Below are 21,556 nucleotides of genomic sequence, written 5' to 3'. Positions count from 1 at the left end.
AAAAAATATTTAATAAATATGTGTGTATGTGTAGCCTTAAGCTGGTATACTAGAGGGGACTGTTCATTGTGCCCTGTGTCACAGCTAAACAGGATTTTCCAGATTATGACACATATCATCCCTCTAAAGTCAGAGATTCATGGAGACTGGGTATGAACATACAGAAATTTTCTAACTATTGAAATACATATCAATATATCAGTATCAAATGCATGCCATGTCAGCTTGCAACAGACAAACATTAGTTTGCAACTAACAAAAGCAGGGCCAAAGAGAGAAAAATGCAGATAGCCATAAAACTAATTCTTAAAAATTCTTATAATAAACAGCAGGAAACATTGTCCTAAACCATATTATTAGTTTGAACAGTAAAGAGAGGCTGTCTGTTTTATGTTATGAAAGCTGCAACGTAAGCAAGCGAGAGCATTGCATGCTTTATTTTATTTATTGTGTATCTTCCCTTTGAAACATCATACTCTTCCCCCAAGGTGAGATACAAACTGACCCTCCTGTCCTTTCCTAAGGGGGGGGAAGCGGGGTTCAATCTGGAGGTTCTTAGTAGATTGAGAGAAATCTTACCTCCCCCTCCGTGATCTTCATGCTCTTTTCTCCCCCCCTTTTAATCTTTTAATGATAAATTTTAGTATAACTATGATTGTTCTTATTACTATTATATCTTTTAATGTTTCTGGTTTTAAGCTTTTGTAAGCTGCCTAGAATCGCCTCTGGATGAGATAGGGTGGTACATGAATTCAATCCATAAATAAATCTCTCTTTAAATTCAGTCTGAACACTCAAGGTGACTGAAGTAGTTCACCCAAGGCAAAGTGTGAACTTAATTCAATTGTGACACTTATAGAGCTGCCAGATATATAATTGTCATTCATGTTACTTCACCTGTGAATTTTCAAATTTTCCCGTTAATGCACTCTTCCATCCCCTTCCCCAACTGGATAAAGTTCTTACTGAGAGACCATTTTTGGTCAAATATAATAGATGTTATCTTCTTTCACCAAACATGCCCCAATCAAATTGACTAAATTTAATAGTAAAAGCTATATGAAGCAGCTAGAAATCTCAGTCTGGTGCATATTGAGACTGGTTCTGCAAATATCTGAGAAAAGATGGAATACGCTAGGCTTTCCGGAGGCCTTTCTGTTCCTATTTTGAAAACAAGGGTCACCACCTGAATCAGATTTTTTGTCTCTCTATCCACTGCATATTCTATAATTTGGCCCAGTTTTGTTCGGTTTTCTGAATTATTTTACTAAGGGGTTTCAAGCTTTTCATTTCTTTTGTTGGAGAAGATAACTGTGGTTCCTGTTGAGGAATGAACTGAAGAATAGGGGCATTATTGTTCCAAAAAATGGAACTACAGGTAAAATGGACAGCAAGGAACAATACATTTGGACATTTTTGATAGCTGCCTTTAATATTAATATTTTCAATTTTTTAACCTATCCATGCTTGGGAGAAAAATGTCATTTATATTTTTTCAAAATGCTGATCTAAAGCATCAATATTTCGAATATAGTGAGTACCAATTACCAATGGACAAATTTATTTTTGCTCTAAGTCCCGCAAGGTTGGTTTTTTTTAAAAGCTGTAATACTATATTTTTTTCCACTTGTATGTTTTTACATTTTTAAAAAATGTATTCTAGAATACATACTTAACATATAAAATATTTTTGTCTTGGTATAATTTAATGTATTAAAAATTCCAAGAATTTACTATATTTGTGAAAAAAATTGTGGCCTGCACATTAATTTAACAAATATGGATTATTTAATTAAAATTCTCTAAGATTGTAATGCAGTCCCCATGTGAGAAATGATTGCCTGTAATTTCAAAAATGGCACATATTTTGTATGTGAAGGATAGAATATATATGTTATTATCCCAATTAATAATTCACATCCACTGCTGCTGAGCTCCATTCAATTGCAAATAGAATATTAACCCTTAGAATAATCTCCTAGGGAACAAAGATACAGTGATATTGTAAACTGTAGAATTGTCCAAATATTAGGAACTTTACATACTCTAGGACATTTTCTTATCCTTTGACTCTTATTTCACTGCAGTTGCAACAAAGTCCAGAGCAGTGAACCAAATTATGTCAGCTGGAGAAAACAAAATGTTTAAATACAACAGTTGCCTCAGTGACTGTGAAACGATTACATTAGCTCAGTAATTGGGGAATTGAGATGCTTTTACTGATGCAGTTTGTGTTTGCATGTTTGTTTTTGCAGTAATTTGTATGTAACAAAATATATGTAAAATATATGCAAAATCACACATCATGTTTCTCCAGATAGATGGATAATTATAATTGGAAGGCAGAAGAAATATGTTTAACTCTATATGACCAGTGGGAGATTTCTGCTTAATCAAGCAAAATGACAATTAATTTTGTTCTGATACGATATAAATTTAAGACAGAATATTGTGTGTTGACATTTTTCAGTACACGGAAATTTTCTATGAATGTTGATTCAGTCTCTGTTTCTCTCTAGAAAATATTATGTTCAGTGCTTATTGATCTGTAAAAGGAGAGGGGGGAAAAGGAGATTGCATAGGGCAATATCAAAAAGTGATCCTAAGGTACTTCAAGAGGCAAGACAGGAATTCTTTGGTTCCTGGGAACATTTTGGTTCATAGTTTGCCTGTTACTAAGAAGTGCTATAATCACACTCTGTGGATTATGTATTTGTAATGAATTCTCAAATATGAATGAAGACATTCTTGTCTATAATATTCTATTATATTTTCAGTGCATAAACATTTTCTTCTTTTTTATGTCATTGCATGATTCATAACATTTGGGGGGGGGTTCTCTAAGCCAATTTTTGTCAATTGAGTTGGATCATCTGCTGTTTTATTAATGTCACATTTTAATAGGAATCTAAATATGTATACTTTTAACATTATAGATCGGGGTCCCCATCCTCCAGGCTGTGACCCATTACTGAGCTGTGGCCTATTTGGAATTGGGCCGCATGAGTAGCTGGTTGAAGCATGTGCATACACAGGTCAACTTGCACGAGCAGCGGGCTGGCGGCACTCGCAAGCATATGGGCTGGCCCACCACTTGCACAAGTCGAGCTGTGTGCATGTGCACTGGCTGGCCACTCACACAAGGACTGTGTGCACGCGCCTTCCCACCGCTCGCATGGCCCAGACCCCAGATGGGTTGCCAAGCAGCAAAGGTTGGGGCCTGCTGTTCTAGATAATGGAACTTCTTACCTCAGAAGACCCAAGTAGGCCTTCATTTTGGCTGGTTTTCACTATTTGGTTAAGGTATCATTTTTTTACCAAACTTCAGCCTGATTTAACCCACCCCAGTTTTTCTCAAATGTTACATGGAGCAGGAGAAGGTAGGATGAGTTTCAATAAATAGAACATGTAATAAATTAATTTCCAGTATAAAACGTAACATCCTAGGACAGGGGTATCAAACTTGATGTCATTGAGGGCCACATCAGGGGACTGGGATGGGCGTGGCCAGCCCGATGTCACTCATGTCAGGGCGCCTGTGGAGGCCCGAGCACTGTGTCAGTGAGAACAGGCTCCCGAGCTCCGTTTTTGGCTGCCATGGCCTCCTGCAACCCTCTGCAGTGAAAATGGGCTCCCAAGCTCCGTTTTCATTGGCGGAAGCACCATGGGCTGGTCCTTCACTGTTTCCAGGGCAGCCCCATGGGCCAGTTCTAAGTACTCTGTGGGCCGGGCCCCGGGCCTTGAGTTTAACACACCTGTTCTAGGACAACACACTTGGCAATATATACAAATAACATTTTCGCCATTAAAAATACAGTCCTAATCATACCAGTGTTTTATATTGATAACATAAGTCACACTGTTCACATGAGCTTTGTGGTCATGCATTTTCTGTAGAGGCTCTTTAATGTGCTGCAGTAGTATCGGTGTGCGAAAGTATCATTCATACACTTTGATATTTCATTAAGAAATGTTTGATGGTTTTTATTGAGGCTTGAGTTTTGCAAGCACTGTAGAGGCAATGAATTTGTTTGACAAGTTTATTTGTGTAACAAGGTGGATAAGCATTTGTGATTCACAATTGGAATCACTGTGGGGTTGTTAATTTGAAATTCTCACAGTATTCCTGATCAGATATTCATTAAAGTGTTTGCATCATGTGCAGCCAGGTCTGTGTAAATCAGTTTACTGTAAATTTACGCTTCTTACAAGTTTATTACTTTATCAGGTATTCGCTTAGGATTTCCGCTGTTCTGTCATAAAATATTTCCCAGGCATAAAATATATTCTTCTATTGAGTTAGTGCATTATATTAATCAGGCAGTGCATCAGCTGCTGTGGGCAGAAAAGGGAACTAAGAAACATTGTTTACTGCCGAAGCAGCTGGGGATCACTTGATAGGGCACAGGACAAAAGAGGAAACATGTTAACATGAATGTAGGGTGAAGGTGGATCATTTGCAAGATGGAGTTGACAGGCAGACGAGCCCTTTTTTAATGTTTTTGTTTTCTACTTCATGCTGTCCATCTTGGCTGGGACCTCCAGCTAGAGAAAAAAGTTACAAATAAAAACTGTGAACAGGGCCATATCCATGAAAGTTAAAGACCTTTTTTCCTCTGTCATGTGCTAAGGCACATGATAAGAAAACCAGGGGGTTGGTAATTCTTTGTTTACTCATAAATGTAAGTAACTAAATGTAATTAAAACAATATTCACTCAATACTGTTTTAGTATGGTTTGTTTAATAACATATTAGTTTGTGGATAGGCCAGGGATGTCAAACTGGTGGCCCACGTCATGCGCAGGACACGCCCACCTCAGCTCTGTGAAAGAAAAAAAGTTGTGAAACGTCACGTGGCGACAACGGGACACCGCAAGTTTGACACCCATGAGATAGGCTAATCCCAGTTTATTAAGACAACTATGGTTTGTTTTGCCGCTGTCTATTACAGTATCCAGATGGATCTGAAGTTTCCCAGGAGTAAAAGGCTATTCTGCTCCTGTTTATGTGGGAGAGAGCTTTTGTTTAAATAGTATTAAACTATTTATTGAAAAGCATGGGTTTTTTTACTTGCATGTTTGTAAGGCACTGATGGAAGCTTTGTGTTCATGCAGGCTGTGAGATTTGTTTGTTTGCTTACGCATTCCAGGGTTTTTCTTTTTTAAAGAAAGTATATGAAATTTGTAATCCAACTTCAAATGGTGGCATTAGATTTAGTCATAAATTGTTGCTCGACATGGGTTCAGATGTTTAAACAAACTGTAATTGGATTAAACAAAGCCTGGATTTATGTTATGTGGAACTGGGCCTTCTGTGCAGTACAAAGTCATCGTATTGGTAGAGGTTTGGAAGCCGGTACTTGAAGTATTTTTAAAATGTCCAATTCCAGTTTTGTGAACATTGAACTCATGAATAATCTCAGTGAAAATAATCTATTATCTTTGTGACCATTTTAGCACAATTGTATCAGCATTGTATATATGTGCGGCCAGATTGCCTAAATATAAGGTATCTATTTCATTTTCATTAATGTTTGCCCTTAAAAAAATTTACATTCCCCCCTTTCCATACTTCTTTTTTTTTTCTGAGCTTTTCTAATCTGAGACGTTTAGTGTGCTGTAAAGGAGTATGAAAATTTAACAGTGTTTTTCAATAACTCAAAAAGCTCATCTGAGTAGAACCAACTTTTTCTGCCCTTTATTTGAATGGATTTTATGACTTAACAGAGTACCTTCCCTGTGTTTGGATTGCAAGAGGTAGCCATGCCTGATTTGTGATATTGTAATGTCATTATATTAACAATATGATTTCAGAATGGCAAAATCACAGCAGGGGAAAATGGAAGAAAAATAAAACATATTTCCTTTCCCTTGTATGATGGGTGTTTATCAATATAGTATACTCTGTCATGGATACGCACGCTATGAAGCTCCTGTTGATGGTGATTTTATTCTGAGTATCTATAGGCTCCATTGGCAGTGTTTAAAACTGAATGGTAACAATGAAAATGAAAAGGAAAAGCATAATATTGATCACTTCCGGAGTGGACTACTGCAAGGGGCTGCCCTGGAAGACCAACTGGGTACCACAGTTGGCACTCCTGCTACGTGAGCTTCATTGGTTGCCAGTAGTCTTCCAGATGCAATTCAGGTTCAAGCTCTTCATGGCATAGGGTCTGATTATATAAGCATGCTTTTTCTGCCATAATCCCCATCTGCTGGAGCAGCATCTTTTCAGAGATTTGGACAGCACTCACTTTCCTAGGGTTCCAGAAAGCCCTTAATACTTTGCTCTGTTCCTAGACCTGAGGATAATGTTGATGCATGTCATAGAATGTAGGCCAGAGTGACAGGAGGGAGGGGCTCTTTCTCAGGGAGCAAAGAGACAAAGAAGCCTGGAATTTTTGACATGCAGAAAAAGGGAAAGATGGAGTTTGCAGGATATATCTAATAGATATGCAGATATGTGCTTTAGTCTGGCAAGATTCCTGTCTATAGGCGAACAACAATAAAAACACTACTGTGAAGAAACTCATGTTCTTGGTTCCTTAAGTCTGACAGAGTGTGAGTTCTTGATTGACAGGGTGTGAGTCCCTATTGTATGTATGTATGTATGTATTTACTAATTATACTGTTCTGTTTGAGTTCAGGGTGCTGATTTTTGTGGGTTTTAATTTTTCCCCCCATGGATTTTATAAACTGCCTAGAGTCTTTTGAACTGTCTTTTGAAGTGGGTGGTCATATTATACTGAATAAATAAATTAAATTATTAATTTAATTAAATGACTCTTTCATGCCAAAATTATGTTCAGTTTCTGGTTTGAGATATTTTTCATTTTGTGCACACTCCTAAAACTAAGTTTCTCCTCAAATTTCTTACTTAGTCTTAATAACATTAGGAGTAGTAGTGATGTCTTTATCTATGAATATTAAGCACATACAGACTGAAAAATTTTTTTGAACTTCAGCATGTAAAGTGCTAATCTGAAATGTGATAAAGTTAGGTGAAAATACCGTATATGTGCTTAAAGAATTATTTTATTTAAAGTTAAATTTAAAAGATTCTGTTTTTTAAGATGCAATATTATATAATGTATAACATTTTTAAGATTCAACATACAATGTAACTTTATTGCTGCTTAGCCTATGTTGTAATTAATTTATAATGATTATATTGAAAAGTAGGAAGCAATAGTTATAAATAAACACAATCTTAATAATATTCAGAGTAACCACTTTTTTATTATATTCTCACAGTTTACTTCAGAACATTGGTTTACATTTTTTTTAATCTTTATATTTTTTTAGCCTTTCAGTAAATATCCTCCTGTAATCAATGATATATCTTTTTGGCTGCCGTCTGAAAAGTACTGTGAAAATGACTTCTATGATTTAGTCCGATCTATTGGAGGAGATGTGGTGGAAGAAGTCAAGCTCATAGATGTATTCACACATCCAAAGTAAGTCTAATGTTTTCTATATCATGGTGAAGTTTTTATAATCAGTGTTTACAAATATTTACTAATATTCTAAATAGAGATAAACATTTCATAATGTAAGAGCAACATAATCAATATATATTGCCACTCACTTGTAAAATGACTCTGAATGTCTAAAAAGTTAAAAACATCAAAATATATCCAGTATGGAGTGGGGGGGAAACTACAACCGTTTTCATGAGGTCTGTGAATCTCAATTCTGAAAATTTCCCAGTAGCTGAAAATGTTGCATCTTGAAATCTATACATTCTAGAAGATACCCAGATCAGGAAAGGTTGGACTAGAAGAAATAAGTGATGAGTCATGGTGGCGCAGTGGTTAGAATGCAATATTGCAGGCTAACTCTGCTGACTGTGCCCACTGTCAGGAGTTCAATCAGCTCAAAGTTGACTCAGCCTTCCATTCTTCTGAGGTCAATAAAATGAAGATCTGGATTGGGGCAATTTGCTGACTCTGTAAATCATTTAGAGAGTGCTGTAAAGCACCATGAAGTGGTATATATAGTAAGTCTAAGTGCTATTGCTGTTAGGCAAGATTAACACTTGTTTAGTAGAAAACGCATTTGAGCTGATGAAGATATGGTAAAAGAAACCAGCTCAATTGTTTGTGGGCAAGCTCAGGTGAAGACATTATTAAGCAAAGATATTAAGATCAGGGACCAATGAGCAATCTGATGCAGGATCTGGTAAAACACTCCTATTCAAAATTACATCTCTGAAAGCAATTACATCTTTAAAAGGAAATGTATGAGTATGAATATATGAATTAAAGGTCCACTATTAATGTTAACTTTATTAAACATGGGCACCTTTAAATAGTTTCTCATATCAGTCTTTGGCATGTGGCAAACTGTTTTATGTACACTTCATATAGCTGAGATTATTCTTCTCTAGCTTTCCAGAGACATTACAAATCAAAATGGTAGTACCCATAGAGATTTCAGAAAGAGGTGAAGAAAATTGTGTATCGGTTGTTTATGGTGAGTCAATGTGTGTATTAAAGGTTCAACTCACATAAGTGCCATTGAGAATGATTTGAAATGACTACCTCAGGGGAATATAATTGAATTGGCCAAACTTCTAAATATATCCTAGATTCATTTTATCTGTCTTAAGTTAATAAAGATGGGGTATTTTTAAAGATAAGCAATAACTTGCCCAATAATGTTTCTTTCATGTCTTATCAGAGAGTTTAATCTTAGAAGCAAACCACTAATGTGCAATGAAACGTTTGGGGTCTTTTATGTTTGGTGAAAAGCTACTTTGGAAGGAGGCAAATAATACAGACAGGAATGGGGGAAGAGGACTGTTTAAAGTTCATTTGCTTTTTAGTTTGCAGTATCTAGTGCAGCATTCCCCAACCTTTCCGTTTTTGCGGATCAGTGTGGGAGGGAGAAGGAATGCTTACATGTGAGTTGTGGGTGAGTGTACATGCGTATCCTTGTGCATGTGCTTGCGCAAGTGGAACTGAACGCACGTGTGTTCATCAGCTGCTTCTATGGCCCAGTTCTCAACGGGCATATCTCCAAAGAAGAAGAGAGTGAAAAGAGAATCCAACAGGCACTAAAGTAATCAGTGTGGAATTTGTATTATTTGGATATGACATGGAGCTTTTTGAATCATGTGATTTACTAATATTTCTTTACCTACCTAATAATTTATATGAGGATTTGGGCACCTGCTAGAAAGGAAGTTGATTCTTGGCCTTTTATTCCCTCTCAGTTTAGAATAGCTATGAAAATTAAATGATGTCATCTCCAATTCAAGATGAAAATTGTTCTCTTCTTCATACTAGTGTTTGATTTGGTTGAGATGCAGATTTCCAGTCTGGCAAATTTTTGTTTCCATTTTTAAATTAAAACTCTATAGAAAAATCCTCTAAATGAATCAAAGGGCAGATGGATATTGAAACTATATTCTAGTCACTAGTGTATCTTTTTTAAACTCTTCAGAAGCCTATCACATATAAAACAGTGTGACATGAATACTGACAATTTTAGAATGCCTGTTTCTCTTTTACTGTATCATCTATTTTAACTTCCACAATGGAAATTAACATACATGCTGGCCCAGAAATGATAGTGAAGGAGGATTAGCTAAATCATTTGTTTCCACAAAAAAGCAGCCTAAACTGTATTGGGCTTTTAATTAGAGGCGATGTGATAAGTTTGTGATGAGGGAAGATGTTTGAAAAAGCAAATAGATAGGTGATAATGCTGTTTTACTCCAGTTTCCACAGTAATTAGCTGTTTATAGTAGCATTTGTTAAATATCATAATTCCCATGTTGATCCTTGCATCCAAGAATTTATGTTCTGCAATTACCTTTAGGGGAAGAAAGAAACAATGATAGGAATGTTGTCACAGACATTCATATACCTCTGGGGAAAGCTACATCCTTTTATGGATCCTTTTGAATAATGTGTGTACAGGTAGTTCTCGACGTACAATAATTCGTTTAGTGACTGTTCAAAGTTGCAATGGCACTAAAAAAGTGACTTGACCCTTTTCACGCTTATAACTATTGCAGCGTCCCATGCTCATGTGATCAAAATTAAGATGCTTGGCAACTGGTTCATATTTATGATCGTTGCAGTGTCCCAGGGTCACGTGATCAACTTTTGCAGCTTTCTGACAAGCAAAGTAAATGGGGAAGTCAGATTCACTTAACACCCGGTTTACCAACTTAACAACTGCAATGATTCACTTAACAACTGTGGCAAGTTGTTAAATTGTAAAATGGGGCAAAATTCAACTTAACAAATGTTTCACTGAGCAACATAAATTCTCCAGCGCGCTGCTTGGAGAATCCAAAACTGAGGGTTATTCAACAGTCTAGCAGTCAGCTCTGAGTGTATGTATCTTTAAATTTTCTTAGACACGCCCCCTTTTGCTCGTCAGAGGCTCAGTTTTTATTCACTCAGTCAGCTAATCAGACTTATTTTTGCTCGTCTCTGGTGACTAGACTTTTGAATAAATTCTTCACTTTTGGATTCTCTCCTCTTCTGACTTTTGGACTGGACTTGACCTTGCCTTGGATTCTGATTTTGGATACCTTGACTTTGTTGTGATTAAAGGGGTGGTTTGCCTCCCTTCTCCTCCTCATTGTTGCTGCAAGGGTAAGTCTTTCTGGTTCCCAGACTGGCTGCCCAAGTTTATTTCATTGCCCTAGCTGAAGCTCTGCCTTGTCCAGGGCACCTTCACCTTAGTTATCTCCCCTCCCTTCCTGGAAAGTCGGGGTGGCTACTGAGTCCCTGCCCTGCTCTCAGCGGCATACTCGCATCTGGAGCCCATTTGCCGCTTTTGGAGTGCCTGCCCTGCTCTCAGTGGCACACTCCTCCATTTGCCTGCCTCTTCGCGCTAGGTCTACTTCTGGCCTGGTTGTTGCCGGATTGGCGCTGCAGCCGATCTCCTCGTTTTTGCGCCATGTGCATAGCTAGCGAGGCCGCCATTACAGCAAGGCGTGTTTTCGCTAGCTTTGGCTCTTTTCTGCCTGGCAACTGATTGAGCATGCGCAGTTGCCTCCCTAGAGTGAATTTTGCTCGGGAACGAGTCTATGCATGCGCAGTTGCCTCCCTAGCGCAAGTCTGCCTGGCAACAGCACCGTGGCTGCGCAGGGAGCCCTCGTTGTCCCTTCTGCCTCCTACAAGCACTGTGACTGCGCGCTGAGGTTTTGTGACATTCACTGCCAGCACGGGAGCTGTGACTGCGCAGGAACGTCTCCATTATTGATTGTGGCCCAGTTTGCGGAGCACTTATTAAAATAGCTGCTGTGGCGCCCTCTGGTATTTAAAGGCGGTCACATGAGCAATTACCTGCCTTTTCTGTGGAATTGTTTGGGCTATCTTACTGCAGCCCCTATTATTAGGGCATACCTGGCTGGTTTATCACCATCTGGCACAGGTTCTCAACCACCTGTGCTGGAAAGGGGGGGGGAAGAGTTGCTGCCTAGCGCAGCCCCTCTGTTTCTAAGAATAAATAAATCTTTCAGTCATTATTAAATAAGTAAATAATAATAATAATAATAATAATAATAATAATAATAATAATAATAATAAATTTAAAAAATATGCTGAGAACATTGAAATCATAAGGTATACATATGTTTATACGACATACACAAACCTGCTTTCCCTTTTCTCCTCGCTCCTTCTGCACTACTCAGCATGGCTGACTGCGAGCTTTCATCCGACCTGGAGCACAGCCCTGGACCTTCTGAGGCTCCGGCTTCTCCAGGCCCTGAAAAGAAAAAGGCAAAAAAGCAGGATAAGCATGGGACTACCTCCGTTCCAGCTGCCTCAATGAAGGGTCGCAAATCCTCATCGGCTGCCACCAAAGATGCCAACAGACGTCATAAGGCGCTTGAACAAGTTTGATCTGGCTCAGCGACAGGCTCCGTCACCAGCCTCGCCCGCAATCATTCCAGCCGCCGAACCTGTAGTGTCTTATGCTCCCCATTCGGGGATCATGCCTTCTCTGTGCCAGGGTCACACCCCTGTGACTGGCTCTCCTCCAATGTCTGCAGTGGTACTTTCTCCCACTGTCCTTTCGCAAGGTGTAGCAGTTCCGGTGGATTTGTCTCATCTGCAACCACCTGCTCAGCACCCTCCTCCGGAGGCTACTTACACCCCCACAGCCGCGGGGCTCCGCCCAGGGGGTCCTTCGCATGTCATGTTAGCCTGTGACTTTGAGAATCTCATTTCTCAGGCTATATCTAGGACATTGGCTGCTAGCGCACAACAACCTCTGCCGTTCAGGCTGATGTCAATGGCTGCTGCTGCTTCTCCTCCACCGCCTCCTCCTCCTCCTCCGCAGCATCAGGTCTCTCACTATGATGATATGGCAGACCGGTATTTGTCTCAGCTAGACTCTGCACAAGCTGATGACTCCTCTCTGGAGGATGAGGAGGCCCAGAGGGACATGGAGTTTTCTGACGATGAAGACCTTCTTCCTGACAGACCAGCCTTCACCGGTCTTTTTCGGCCGTCTCTATTTAAGTCCTTGTTGCACAAGGCAAAATCGTCTACTCATATGGCTACCTCGGACGGTCTCTCCGATCCACCTGCAACGTCTCAGCCGCACGACACTCTGTTTAACGTTCCTAAGACCAAACAAGCCTACATTCCGTGTCCTCAACTCTTCACGGAAGTCGTACAACGTTCTTGGAACCTGCCGTCCTCCTTGCCGGCACCTACCAGTCTTGACCGCAAGTTATACTGTTCGGCTCCGTCTCTCCAGGACGTATTGGCCTTACCAGCAGTGGATACTCCTGTAGCGAACTTGACTTCATCTTCCTCGTGCCTGTCTCATGACATCACCGACGGCCTTCGGACGGAGGACCAGAAGGTGGAGCTCACAGTCTGCAAGACACACAACGTGGCGGTCAGGGTGGCGACCTTGGCGTCATTTTTCAACAGAGCAACCCTCATTTGGTTGCGCCAGCTCCAGGAACGTTTGCCACCGGAGGACAGGCGGGTCCACCAGGACATTAATAAAATTGTTGTGGCCACGGAGTATTCTGCTGACACTTCACTTAATGCCACCAAGTTCGCGTCTCGTGCCCTGGTCTCATTGGTGACATCCAGGTATCTGCTGTGGCTGAGACACTGGAGAGTGGACATGGAGTCAAAGTGGAGGCTTGCATCGGCCCCGTACAAGGGGACCCATCTCTTCGGGGAGGCGTTGGACCCGATTCTCATTGAGGATAAGGACAAGTGCAAAGTCATGCCCTCGTCATACCAGCGGACCGAGCATAAGACCCCCTCATACAGCCAGAGGCAGCCCTTTCGAGCTGACCCCGGACCCAGCGGGTTTTTCGCCATGAGACAGTACTCCCAGGGATTTGACCATCCCTATGACAGATCTTCTTTCCGAGATCGTGGCAGACGCTCGGCCCCAGCCAAGCGTCCCTTCAGAGGCACGGAGACCCATGCCTTTCAGAGAGGCAAGTGACACTCCCCATCACCTTCCCATTGGCGGCCACCTCCAACACTTCGCAGCCCAATGGGAATCGATCTGTAGCATGGGTGCTACAGATGATCCAGCTGGGGTTAACCTTGGAGCTTTGCTCCTGCCCCCACAACAGGTTCATCCAGTGCCTTGTGTCGCCCAATCCAAACAAACGTCGACTGATGGAAGCGGAGATACAACATCTCATCGACATTTGCCACAGAACACTGTGGAACCGGTTTCTATTCAATCTTTTTCCTGGTTCCAAAACACTCCAGAGGCTGCCGGGGGATCCTGGACCTCAAAGAACTGAACAAATACGTTCTCTACCATCAGTTCAAAATGCAATCCCTGAAATCTATCTTGGGATGCATTCAAGCGGGAGATTGGATGACCTTTGTGGATCTCAAGGAGGCCTACCTTCACATCCCGATTCGGCCTTCTTAGCGACGATTCCTCCGCTTCTCTTACAATCATCGTCATTTTCAATACAGGGCGATGCCCTTCGGACTTTCGTCCGCCCCCAGGACTTTTACAAAGATCCTTTCAGCTCTAGTTGCACATCTTCGGCAGATGCCAATCAGAGTACTTTGCTATTTGGATGATGTCTTCATCTTATCGTCCACACAGGCCCAGGCAACACGAGATCTGGCCACGGTGTGCCACTGTCTTCAACAACACGGCTTCTCTTTGAACCTGCCGAAGAGCCACTTGTGCCCCACTACCAGGATTTTGCATCTGGGTTCTGTTATAGATTCCATCAAGGGGCAAGTTTTTCTGTCTGCAGACCATTGCCACAACATCCGGTCACTAATTCTTCAGATTCTTTCGCTCCAGTCAGTCCCTCTCTTGCTGCTGTCTCGTCTTCTAGGGAAGATGATTTCATGCATCTCCATTGTTCCGTGGGTGCGTTTTCATGGTCGCCAGCTTCAATGGTTCATGCTCCCGTATCAGCGCTCCCGCCGCAGCAATTCCACAGCTCGAGTATCCCTTCCATCAGAGGTTCGCGGATCCCTTTGCTGGTGGGCTTCGTCGACTCTAATGAAGGGCTGCGCCTTCCTGGAACCACGTCGTCTCATCACAACCGATGCCAGTCTGACCAGATGGGGCGCTCACATGCATTCCCAAGTTGCTCAGGGCATTTGGTCTCCGGCGGATCGCCAGAACGAAATCAACTGGCTGGAGCTCCGTGTGGTTCACCTCACCCTCTTCCAATTCCAACCATCGGTAGAGGATCACCATGTGCTGGTTCGGATGGACAGTATGACCATAATGGCACATGTAAACCGCGAAGGGGGCACCCGCTCGAAACCGCTGATGGACGAGGCATCCCAATTACTGACTTGGGCGGAGACTCACCTCCTCTCCCTCCGGGCGCAGCACATTTCTGGGATGATGAACGTGACCGCAGACTGGTTGAGCAGGATGCAGATAGACAACTCAGAATGGCGTCTTCACCCGGACATCTTCCGCGAGCTGTCCCATTCTTCGGACCTCCCGTCATCGACCTGTTCGCATGACGGGACAACACACAGCTCCCTCGGTTTTTCGCTCGTCACCCTTGTCCGCAAGCGGAGAGGATCGACGCACTCGCATGCCCCTGGCCTCCGGGGTTGCTTTACGCATTTCCCCTGATACCGCTTATCCCGCAACTCGTACGCAAGATCCTGAATGAGAAGGCGGAAGTAATACTTGTCGCTCGCCAGTGGCCAAGGAGGGCCTGGTTCGCGGACCTGCTGAATTTGTCAGTCGCCCCTCCATGGCGCATTCCGGACGACAGGATTTTTCTCAGCCAGAGGTTGAGCCCCAGAGCCCCAATGGCTGCAGTTGACCACCTGGCACTTGAGAGGGTCCTTCTAAGGTGGGACAACATCTCAGGGAAGGCTATATCTACTATCCAGGCATCCAGGCGCCCATCCACGTGCCACATCTACAACGCCACCTGGACCTCATTCTGTGCATGGTGCTCCCGGGCCCATATATCTTTTATTTTATTTGTCTTAAAACATCTATTTCACCCTTTCCATAGTGGTCCAAGTGCTTTTAAGGCCTAAAATATACCAATTTTACGGGGGGAAAACATTGAGAAAAATGAATCACCAATTTTAAAGAAGATAAGACCTCTTAAGAATGGCAGAGAAGAGATAATAAATTCTAAATCTATGTAAACTCAGAAACCAATAAATCCCATAAAAGAGTATTTTTATTTTAATGGTGAGGATGATAATGCAAATGATCCAGTGTCCCCACAATAATACAGAAGCAAGCTTAAAATCTTTGTTGAGATAATGTGTGCTTTTGCTGTTAAAAATAGCCAAAAAACAAATTAGGGGTGGGGATTAAAAGAACTTTGAAGAATCAGTTATTTCTGATTTAGAAACAAATCCTAGTAACGGCTCATCCAAAGTCATATTGTAAAAATAACATAAATATATCACATTTTCATTTAGGTATAATTACCTTATGTGATTCAATATAAATACCTTGTAAATAGATATACTTACTTGCATATGAGTAATAAATGCCCCAAAGATTTGAAAATGTTCAACTGTTTTGGCCAATTTAAAAATGCCTTTGCAACAGGGGTGAAATGCTCCCGGTTCGGACCGGCTTGGGTGAGTAGGTAGCGATGGTGGCGGGCAGTTCGGAGAACCGGTAGCAAAAATCACTGCCCCCGCCCCTCATGCCCAGCTGAGCCGCGCAATCATCAGAGCCTTTTTTTTCTTTTAAATGGCTCTGACCAGCCAAGCTCTGACGATCCCAGCTGAGTTGCCTGCTAATCAGGCAACTCAGCTTGGATCACCAGAGCCATGTAAAAGAAAAGAAGTTTCTTTTTTTTCTCCCCCCCTCCCCCTGTCAAGCCTCCAGCTTGCTTACCTTAGCTGCTGGTCACAACGCGCTTGCTGTAATACCTGCAGTCTATTGGATCAGCAAGCAACTGAATCTCCCTGCCTGCAATCATCAGTGACAAGCTCTATCTGCAACTTTAAGACTTGTGGACTTCAACTCCCAGCAAAGCTGGCTGAGGAATTCTGGGAGTTGAAGTCCACAAGTCTTAAAGTTGCCAAGGTTGGAGACACCTGTTCTATTGGGTAAGTTTTTTCCCCCTTTGGGAGCTTTAAAAAAAAATAGTTAATTGAGTTTTTTTTTAGTTGTTCTTTTTTTAGACCTAGCCATTTAAAGTTTAGGAAGTTTTAAATTTAGCTGCTTTTATATAAAATTAAAATTAAAATAAAATAAAATAATATTTGTGCAGCTTTCTGAGATTTAATGTGTTTCTGTAGGGTTTCACTCTAACTACACAAACACACAAAATCTCACAAAGCTGTATGTAGAATTTTGTGTGTGTAAAGTATGAAAGTTGGTTTTTTGGGCTTTTTGTTGCTTGTGAGGTTCCTGCTTGTTGCAGGGGCCATTTTGGGTCTAGCACAGCTGCTTTTACATTGTGAGTGAGCCAGTTGTGTTGTGTTGTGTTGTGTTGTGTTGTGTGTGTGTAAAGTGTGAAAGTTGTTTTTTGGGGCTTTTTGTGGCTGTGTGAGGTTCCTGCTTGTTTCAGGGGCCATTTTGGGTCTAGCACAGCTGCTTTTACATTGTGGGTGAGCCAGTTGTGTTGTGTTGTGTTTTGTAGGTTAAAAAAGGCAAAGAAGTGACATTGACTTGGCCACGCCCACCCAGTCACCTTACTACCAAGCCACACCCACTAATTAAGCCACGCCCACAGAACGGGTAGCAAAAAATTTAGATTTCACCCCTGCTTTCCAACCATATGTTTAATTGACTAACTGTTACAGCTGTTGAAATTATCAGATGAGTTAATGCTGTTTTTTAACATGTGCATGCATATAAAAATATTATTTAATTAATAAATTATAACTGACCCAGAAAGCCCCCTGAGAACCTAACACGGAAAGAATTCTATTAAACAAGAAAATATTATTCCAATATCTTAATGCTTGATAATTTAAACATTAACTTGGACATGTACCTAATCAACTGAAATATTGGATTTAGATAGTTGAAAGTTGCATATAAGATCATTTATTTTAATAAAAATTAATTCAGTATTAATCCATGAATTAACTGAATATATGATCATTCATGATGGTTTACCTTACATTATAAGCACATGCATATTAAATAAATGAATGTGAGAACCAATTACTTTTAAAAAGTGGAAGGTGGAAATTATGAGTATGACTGTTTCATTAAGATTTGTTGTATAATAGATCTAATTTCTGAATGGGCACAATAGTGAACCTTAAAAATCACTTTTGATTTTTTTTTCTTAGAATGTTGCTCATTCATACAGGAACCTAGAAAGTTATTGTATAAGTATTCTTAAATAAGTGAATTCTAGGAAGTGAAACTATTCCTTTCAAACACTCAATTTGTGGCTAATGCTCAGTAGTATTTTATGAAGATGTAATTAACCTTTATAAGATTTAGTGTTTTACATTTTAAAATATTATCATCCAACCAAACCATTACTCCTATCGTTTAAGACTCGTAATAGATTCAGCCTCACATAGAAGTCTGTTAAAATGCTGGATATTATGCTTGTAATATTTCATGTAATATTTCATATTTCATGTTAATTTATTAATTAATGTATCAATTAGCATTTCATGTTCTGGACTCATTAGCTCACAAGAGATAATTGTTTAATCAGATAATGACAAAGCTTCTTTTTACTGACACTGATTTTCCTGACTCACTCCTGTGTCCCAAGGTAGAACTTGGATGTCTCTCTTAATAGGCTTCAAAACAGTGGGATTTCTTGCAGCTGCCTATAAAATGAAGCTTATGTTGAATAATCTCTGGACACTCAGGCAAATGATGCTAGCATATACATTCTTTGTGTGTGCTTGACATTGAAAGAGGTGATGGAAGAAAACTTGCATAGATTACAGTAAAAATATTCCAATATGTAGATCGGAGATTTATAATGGGATCAGAAACACATTCCTTGCCTCTCAAAGCTACTTATGTACTTTTCAGAATTCCCCTTATAATGGCAACTGATTTCAAATCCCTTCAGAAAAAAAATCTGTAATGTCTATTTACAAAGCATTTTATTGTTCTAATATTCTAGACCTGTGGTCATATTTGCATTAATGCTTTTAAACCCGTGCAATACCCAGTTATCTACTATAAAAATATAAATACTATTAGCCAGTAGGGAGGTACAGGCAAATTAGATGGATGTACAAGAATTTACAATCCCTACTCATTTTCCTTGCTTCAAAATGCTTTGTTTAGTGGACTGCTGCCTGCAAAAAGTGCATAGTAAATCCCAACACTAATTCCTAAGCTAATTTTTGTGAAGTGCTTTGTAAATAGCCACAGTTCTCAGAGACCCTATGGCAGCTTTTCTCCTCAGATACTCTCCAGATGTTTTGTTCTACACTATTTACTCAGTGTCCTGCTGGCTGGGAGGTTATGGAGACTGTCGTTCAACTCATCTCAGGGCAACAACTGATTTTATTAAAAAAACAAAACTAAACCAAGAATCTAAACTATTTAGAAAAAAGATTCAGTACGTGTTTATTCTATAAAATAAGGAAAAATAGGTTTTTCTTTTTATCTCCGTCTATCTTATGATAAATTTTTCAATTTTTCAGATTCTGTCATAGCAAGCTTCCAGGATTTTTTTTTTCAAAAAGATCTGCATGTACAGAAAAGGGGACTTGCTGCATACTTGGTCTTCCACTTGAGTGCTTAAGTGGAAGTGCCTGTTCCTGCTGCAATGATCCTGTCTCAAGCAATTTATTTTGCTTTTATTGTACATGAAAACATATAAAATATGTCATGATTTTCTGATCTAGCATTAGGGAGTATAAAGTCACCACCTTGGACAGTGGTTCCTAAGACAGTGATGACTAACCTTTTTGCCATCGGGTGCCAAAAGCAGGGGGAGCGTGGGGGGTTGCACACACGCATGCCCACACCCACAATTCAATGTGCCCCCCCATGCATGCATGTGTGACCGCCGTGTGCTCCCCCGCTTTTGGCATGCGATGGCATGGTGGGCCTGATAGGCCCATTTTTCACCCTCCCCAGGCTCCAGAGGCTTTCTAGGAGCCTGGGGAAGGCAAAACGGCCTTCCCCACCCCCCTGGAGGCCCTCCAGAGGCCGGAAACGGCCGGTTTGCCAGCCTCTGGTGGGCCCGGAAGCCCGAAAATCAGTTGGCCTGCGCGCACATGTGCGCTGCAGCTGAGCTAGGGCAATGCTCGTATGCCCACCGATATGGCTCCCCGTGCCACCCATGGCACACATGCCATAGGTTCGCCATCATGGTCCTAAGATAATACTGCATACAAGGAGACAAATTGTCCATTATTTGGTTTTAATTTAATAACATTGGGATTCACTATTTTAGCATAGTTGTATATGTGTAGTTCATTTCTAATAGATTGACCTGTTGATTGGAGAATGGTTGCTTGGTGGGTCTAAAGCAGATTGCTTAAATTTGGAGTTTATGTTCAGAAAGTTTAAGTAACGTTGCCTTATAGAATAAAATGACAAAGAAAATGTCTGATGTCATGTAAGTTTCTTCCATTTTTCCATTTCCACAACCTACATTAGCCAGTAACAAAGAGGATGTAACATACCATTCTCTTAACTCTGATTTGAAACCAAATGAGTGGATTTTGCTTTAAGAATGTTATACATAGAAAAGAGAGAGTAGAGTTTCAGCAGCAATCTGCACTTCTCAATTGAGGTATATATTTACTTCTTCCATTAAAAAGCACTCATGTTTTGTAGATGTAAAAATTATTTTGCATTATACAATTATGTAAAAAAGAATTCATTCTGGTTTTGAATATCTAATTTTTCATACTTTTGCAACTGAATGCTGTCAGAGCCTACAGGGAGAAAGGAATCTAGATGTAGCATCAAAGATCGATGCTTATTTATTTTATAAGCAAAGTCATCCAATTTGTGATGTGCCAAATCTCAAAAAGAAATCCAGTCAATTCAGCTAAAATGGATAACCAGAAGCAGTTGGATAAGAGTTCTTATTATTCTTATTATTATTATTAAAAACTCAGTCTTGACTTACAGTATATAAATCTCACAAATGTCCCCACATCATATCACATAGTTCTCCTCACAGCATAAAGATCTAGAAATATAACATGTCCTGCTCAAAATACATTTCTGAAATCCTTTGCAAAGAGGAATAAATGAAGAAGACTTGGGGCAATAATGAATTTTTCAAGAGTGGCATTCTGTCAAAATCACTCCAAGACTGCAGTGTAAAATTCTGCAAGAAGCTACAAAAAAGCCTTCTCAAAACAACATCCGGGAATCTGAGGCCCTTTCACCTTGACTGAGACCTTTCCCACCTTATCTCACCTTCTTTTCCTCATGTCAGAGTCATAATTCATGACTCAACTATCAGAAAAAGATAAAAATGGGATAATGCAAAGATAGGCTAAAGCTATGATTCACCATCAATTCATCTCTGGATGACCTTTCATACTTCTGGAAGAACTTTCTAAGGACAAATGAATCATGTGTGCAACTTTTTAGGCTACATGAGTGTCAAAATATATCCTTGGGGGATCAGCAAATGACAGAAGCATCCAACTCTGTCAGTGACTCCGAAGTGTGTCATTATGTCTAGAGGTATCTAAATGTTGCATTTACAATGAGAACTTCATACCATGTGGCAAACATAGAGGTGGCAAGATGCTTTGATCATGATCTAGGGGTGCTTTGCTATATTGGGTCTTAGCCTTCTTGCCATCCCTGAAGAAGGAATGAGTTATGCTCAGTACCAAAGAATTCTGTGGGAGAATGTTAGTCCATCTATCTGTCAGTTGTGCTTGAAAACCTCACATTATTGAATTGAAACAGATTTCCTTTCTTGTAAATGAATGATAATTGCATTTCCATTTCAGTCATTAGGTCAACATATCAATTTCTTAATGTGTGCACAGTTTCTGCTTCCTTTCTAAATGCTAATCACAGGTCTCCAGCCAAAGAAAAAGCTGGACTCCAAATTAAGTGAACATTCAAAGGATAGCTGCACAACAAATAAGCTTTTCACAGAAGAGCTGTGAATATATAGTTGTTGGAAAGAAATCTTAGGACATCTTGATAG

General features: G+C 40.4%; 1 protein-coding gene across 1 annotated transcript in view; it reads left to right on the top strand.

Annotated features, from left to right (window-relative positions):
* FARS2 (phenylalanyl-tRNA synthetase 2, mitochondrial) overlaps window positions 1-21,556 on the top strand; it is a 225,131-nt gene that overhangs the window by 156,020 nt on the left and 47,555 nt on the right. The window contains exon 7 of the mRNA XM_070942527.1: window positions 7,309-7,460. Coding sequence (XP_070798628.1) covers window positions 7,309-7,460 — 152 coding nt within the window. The remainder of the gene's footprint in view (window positions 1-7,308; window positions 7,461-21,556) is intronic.

The sequence above is a fragment of the Pituophis catenifer genome, unplaced genomic scaffold (assembly GCF_029215685.1).
Source record: "Pituophis catenifer annectens isolate HBS135680 unplaced genomic scaffold, rPitCat1.0.hap2 SCAF_3, whole genome shotgun sequence".
Taxonomy (NCBI): domain Eukaryota; kingdom Metazoa; phylum Chordata; class Lepidosauria; order Squamata; family Colubridae; genus Pituophis; species Pituophis catenifer.
This window is presented reverse-complemented; position numbering and strand designations above follow the sequence as displayed.